General features: G+C 42.1%; 1 protein-coding gene across 1 annotated transcript; it reads right to left on the bottom strand.

Annotated features, from left to right (window-relative positions):
- On the bottom strand, window positions 3,203-3,715 carry LOC109229874 (uncharacterized mitochondrial protein AtMg00860-like). Its single transcript, XM_019395423.1, has one exon. The coding sequence runs from the start codon at window positions 3,713-3,715 to the stop codon at window positions 3,203-3,205; it is 513 nt and encodes a 170-aa protein (XP_019250968.1).

The following is a 6,458-nucleotide window of genomic DNA, read 5'->3' on the forward strand; positions in this document are numbered from 1 at the left end:
GTTTTATTGCTGCTGATTCTCTGTTAATTTCTCCTGGGGCTGTGATATCACATTAGTCTTGAGATTGGTTTTATGTATTGCTGATTCGAGTTGCTGACTGTTGTGTACTGCCGCTGACTCTTCCTTCTTCTTACTTTTCTCTGATTTTCAGGTACATGTCTGAGCCTCAATTTCTTGTAAATCATCAGCTGATAATGAAATGAGATGGAAGCATGAGTATGATTTAGCTTACTTCCAGAATTGTTGATTACTTTGTACTAATTGAACTGTGCATTTTTGAATACACCAGTAGTTGGATAGATATTAATAATATGTGATGTAGTGATGTAGTTTTAAATTTTATTTACTTGAACAAGAGACGCATGGCCTGTATAATTAGGATTGCTTTAAAATGGATTTGGACGGCTTACGATTATCAGTTTGTATTGGTCTGTTAATTAGCCTAGGGTAAGTATATTCAGTAGTTGATTGAGCTGTTAGTATTATTTTGAAAACAAAGTCCAAGTCCTCATGTGTAGTTGAACACTCAAATAGATGTGATTATGTTAAAAAATGGAATTCGATTTAGACTGCACGTTTCTGGGTATAAAAGCAGTTAGGGGTCATGTTGCATGCTGTAGTTGAATTTTGCTTCATTGATCATCACAAGTGTCTCACAAGTGGGTACATTAGGAGAAACACATAAATAATCTGAGTGATCAATCATATTGTCAATTGGAGCTGTTATTAAAAATTGTCTATGCTATATACTGAGTTTGAGTCCAAGTTTCCAGGATTATACTGAACCTGGACGTGAAAATATTTGTGAAGCTAAGTGTATTTGCTCACGTAATTGGACCTATAAGTTGGCACTAAGATCCTCATCCTACTGGGCTCACACGCCATGCCCAAAATCGCCACACTTAGTAATGTTTGCACCAGCACGCCCTGGGCCTGGATCCCGTCATCAGGCCCAAATGCTAAGCAGCCCTCTTATGAATAAATCGACCAATTGCTCGGGCTGGGTTCGAATTCTTCACTGTTGAAAGCTCTACCCCACTGGTCAAACTATTGAGCTAAAGGCTAAAAGATATTTGTTAATTTTGGGCCTCTCAAGCTAGGTAGCACATTTGAACTAAGAGGTTTTCCTCTTGTTCAGGTGTGGACTTGAGTTTGAGGGTCCGGATTCCTTAATTGATAGTTTACTGATATTGTTAATTAATTAATTAGGCCCTTTAGAGATAAAATTAAATAGAAAATCGTAGTTTGCTTTAGGTTGGCCTTAAAATAATAAAATGAGACGAGCCCCGCCAAACAAAAATGCATAAATTGCGGGGCCTTCACTAAATGCTTTATTAAAAATATTTTAGAAATTCGGGACATGCCATTTAGCGAATTTTCATGGCTTCCCGCAAAATTTAATAAGACGCTAGTTACTTTAGGCGCGCTTTTAATAAGTTTACCTTCTTAAATACGGGTGAACATTTATGTGACCCAACTCCAAATTCCAACGAAGTCGAAATGTGTCAAAAACCGCGGGTGCATTTATGTGACGTGGTTCGAGACGCATTTTCACGACGTTGTAATTCTCTTAAAAAACAATAATAAAAGCGGTTTAAAGTTAAAAAGCACATAAGTCAAAAACATGTATAAAAATCAGATTTTTAGCCAATTATAATAATTTAAGCGACCATGCTAGAACCACGGGATCCGGGGGTGCCTAACACCTTCCCTCGGGTCAACAGAATTCCTTATTCAGAATTTCTGGTTCGCAGACTCCAATTGGGAAGTCGAAGTTTTCCTCGATTTGGGATTCAAATTAAATCGGTGACTTGGGACACCAAAAGCCTATCCTTTCCCAAGTGGGGACTCTAAAAAATAAATAAATAATCCCATGTCGAATAATATCACTTTAAATGGAAAAACTCCCTTATACATTATCCTTCGGGGTAGGTGTGTAAAAAAAGGAGGTGTGACACCAATTACCTTTAAAATCGATAACACACGCCCTCAACATATCCTCAAGAGTCCGAATGGTGCGTTCCGCGTGTCCATCTGTTTGAGGATGAAAAGCGGTGTTGAGGTTCACCCTTTTGCCCAATCTATTCTGAAAGGATTTCCAAAAGTTCGATGTGAACTGAGCACCACGATCTGAGATGATGGACAAAGGAGTCCCATGCAATCGGACAATTTCTTTGATATATAACTTGGCATAATCCTCGGCCGAATCTGTAGTCTTCACTGGCAAGAAGTGAGCTGACTTGGTGAGTCGGTCTACAATCACCCAAATCGAATCATGCTTCCGAAACGAGCGGGTTAGAGCTGTTATGAAGTCCATGTTTATCATCTCCCATTTCCAAACGGGAATTTCTATACTCTGAGTTAAACCGTCAGGTCTCTGGTGCTCGACTTTCACCTGTTGACAATTTGGACACTTAGCCACGAAATCTGCTATATTCTTTTTCATATCGTTCCACCAATAAACCTCCTTAAGATCATGATACATCTTTGTGGAAACTGGGTGAATAGAATACCTGGAATTGTGGGCTTCTGACATAATCCGCTCTCTGAGCCTATCTACGTCTGGAACGCATAGTCTACCTCTGTACCTCAAAGTACCAACATCTCCCCCTTGTTCAAAAGCCATAGTCTTGTGTTTGTGAATTCCCTCTTTCAGCTGCAATAAGTAGGGATCACTGAACTATTTTTCCCTTACTTCGGCTACTAAGGAGGATTCAGCCCTGTTCTGGAGAACAACGCCACCATCTTCGGAGTCCAAAGGTCGAACTCCTAGACATGCTAAGCGGTGGACTTCCTTCATCATAGTTCGCTTGTCTGCCTCAGCATGAGCTAAGCTTCCCATAGAACGTCGACTGAGAGCATCGGCTACAACATTTGCTTTCCCCGGATGATAGAGGATATCAACATCATAATCTTTAAGTAATTCGAGCCACCTTCTCTAACGCAGACTTAATTCTCTTTGCTTGAAGATGTACTGGAGATTCTTGTGATCTGTAAAAATGTCAACATATACCCCATACAAATAATGGCGCCAAATCTTAAGCGCAAACACCACAGCTGCTAATTCAAGATCATGAGTTGGATAATTCTTCTTGTGAGCCTTGAGTTGTCTCGACGCGTAGGCTATGACTTTACCGTGCTGCATTAATACACACCCAAGACCAACCCCTAAAGCATCACAATAAACAACGAACACTTCGGTTCATTCCGGTAGTGTCAGGACTGGAGCTGAAGCCAGCCTCTTCTTTAACTCCTCAAAACTTTTCACGCACGCGTCCGACCATTGAAACTTGACTTTCTTCTGAGTTAATCTAGTCAAAGGGGACGAGATAGAAGAAAATCCATCTACGAAACGCCTATAATAGCCTGCTAGACCCAAGAAACTTCTTATATCGGATAGTGAGGTGGGTCTAGGCCAATTCTTCACTGCCTCTATTTTCTGAATGTCCACCTTCACGCCTTCCCCTGAGATGACATGGCCCAAAAATGCTACTGATTTCAACCAGAATTCACAATTAGAAAATTTTGCATATAGCTTGTGATCCTCCAGTGTCTGCAACACAATTCTGAGATGTTCTGCATGGTCAGTCTCGCTACGAGAATAAATCAAGATTGCATCAATAAACACGATAACGAACAACTCAAGATAAGGCTTGAAGACCCTATTCATAAAGTCCATGAGAGCTGCTGGTGCATACGTTAAACCGAATGACATTACCAAAAATTCAAAATGCCCATATCGAGTCCTGAAAGCTGTTTTTGGAATATCAACTTCATTAACCTTCAACTGATGGTATCCCGATCTGAGGTCAATCTTGGAATAACACTAGGCACCCTGAAGTTGATCGAATAAATAATCTATTCTGGGAAGAGGGTACTTGTTCTTGATGGTGACTTTATTCAATTGACGATTGTCAATGCACATACACAACAACCCATCCTTCTTTCGGACAAACAAGACCGATGCGCCCCAAGGTGAGACACTTGGCCTTATAAATCCCTTATCTAGAAGATCATTCAACTGGACTTTTAACTCTTTCAACTCTGCTGGAGCCATTCTATAAGGTGGGATAGATATCGGCTTCGTGCCTGGAAGTAGATCAATTCCAAAGTCAATCTCTCTATCTGGAGGGATTCCAGGGAGATCTTCGGGAAACACTTCCGGGAACTCATTTACAATTGGCACCAACTGGAGAGTGGGAATCTGAGCATCTGCATCCTTAACTCGAACCAGGTGATAGATATATCCTTTGGAGATCATCTTTCTGGCTTTAAGATAGGAAATAAACCTAGCCCTAGGTGTTACTGCATCACCTTTCCTTTCAAAGACTGGTTCACCGGGAAATTCAAAACTTACTTTTTTGGTTCTACAACTCACTATGGAATAACATGACTCTAACCAATCCATTCCCATGATCACATCGAAGTCTACCAACTCTAATTCCACTAAGTCTGCTACAGTAAGACGATGATACACTTTGACTGGACATCCCCTATAGACACACCTTGCTATAACTGATTCTCCAACTGGAGTGGACACTTCAAAGGGTTCACACAACTTTTCTGGTTCTATCCCAAATTTCTTAGCAATATATGGAGTAACATAAGATAGGGTGGACCCCGGATCTATAAGAGCATAGACATCAAAAGTGAATATTGTTAGCATACCTGTGACAACATCTCCACGAGCCTCTGTATCCTGACGGCCTACCAGTGCATACAAGCGGCTTCGACCAATGCCTGCATGACTAGACTTTGCTGCATCACGCCCTTGTTGGGCCTGAAAGTTATGATGGGCTGCTAAATTAGTGGACTGAGCTACATTGCCTCCATTGTTTTGCATTGCCGATGGACAAACCCTCAAGAAGTGGCCTTGCTGACCGCATCCAAAGCAACTATTTGTGCCCGAACGACACAACCCTGGGTACCTCTTACCACACGTATTGCAAATAGGGTAACCAGGGACTCTGTAGCCCACACTAGCCTGTGACTGTGAGTCTGCTGTTCTGAAATTCTAGTTTTTCTTGTTAAACTTTGACCTCTGAACTGGTGCACTAGCTGAATATAGAGCAGGTCCTGATATTGATTACTTGAAAAACTTGCGATTGCCTCCTGGTTGAGATCCCCCATGGTTGAAATTTCCTGCAGACTTAGCTCTCTTGCTGAATTCCCTCTCCTTCTCTCTCTGTAGCCGTTCTTCTTCCTTCAACCTGTCTTCGTTCCCTTGAACAACGGCAACAATCTTAGTGATGGTCATATCATTATTTTGAGTAGCTATATTAGCATCAGCAAACAAATCATCTGAAAGTCCCAACACAAACCGCCTAACTTTGGCCCTCATATCACGTACCATTTCCGAAGCATACTTGGCCAGAGAGACGAACTTGAGGTAGTACTCATTCACACTCATATCATTCTGTCTGAGTCTCTCAAACTGCAAAGCCTTAGCTTCCAAGACCTCAATGGGTAGAAAATGCTCAAGGAACGCATTTACAAACTCTTTCCAAGTCGCAGCAGCCGCATCCTCCCCTTGGGACTCTTCCCATGTTTCATACCAAGTGTTGGCAACATCCTTCAGCTGGTACGCAGCAAGCTCTGCTGCCTCAGTGTTTGTACCATGCATCACTCGAAATATCTTCTGAACCTCATCAATGAAGTTTTACGGATCCTCATCCTTTTTGGACCCTGTGAAGATAGGAGGTTTGATGTTGGGGAATTCCCTAGACCTGGAACTACCCGTCTCATGAACATCACTTGATCCCTACCTTTGAGCTTGAGTAGCAACAATCTGGGTGAGCAACTGGATAGCTCCCCTAACATTCATGTCTGAAGCACTGGGCACCGGGCCCGATGCAACCCCCTGGGCCGGAGTGTCCTCCTCCTGAGCAGCATTAGTTGTGGCCCCCTGGCTAGTAGTTGAGGTCCTCCTGGTGTACTTTCTTTTTGCAGGCATTTTTTTCTGAAATACGCAATTCGCATAGGTTAGAAAGATTCCTGAAAGCATAGCTCTAACTGCACGATTTAGAGTATGAAAGAAATGGAACAATCCTAGATATCTTGGTGGTCAACTGTTTACACGTGTGGCGCGCACACACACATAAAAAAGACCCCACTGGACACGGCTTCATAGACTCCCTAGGACTCTTGAACCTAGGGCTCCGATACCAAGCTTTGTCACGCCTCAAACCATGGCCTGGGCGTAACACGACACTCGGTACCTGACTGTATGTGACCGAGCGAACCAACAGTATGGCTGGATCAGCATGTGGTATAACTATAAGCTAGAGGTAAATATATGACATGATAATCTACAAAATAATCTGACTGAAATATCATAGATGCGGAAAATACTGAAAGGTTTGCAAGTATAAACAAGTAGCCGACAAGGCTAACACATAAAAGCCTGCTAATATCTGACTGACTGGGTTATAGTCTACGAAGCCTCTAAAGAATACTGA

This window comes from Nicotiana attenuata, chromosome 7, assembly GCF_001879085.1.
Source record: "Nicotiana attenuata strain UT chromosome 7, NIATTr2, whole genome shotgun sequence".
Lineage (NCBI taxonomy): Eukaryota > Viridiplantae > Streptophyta > Magnoliopsida > Solanales > Solanaceae > Nicotiana > Nicotiana attenuata.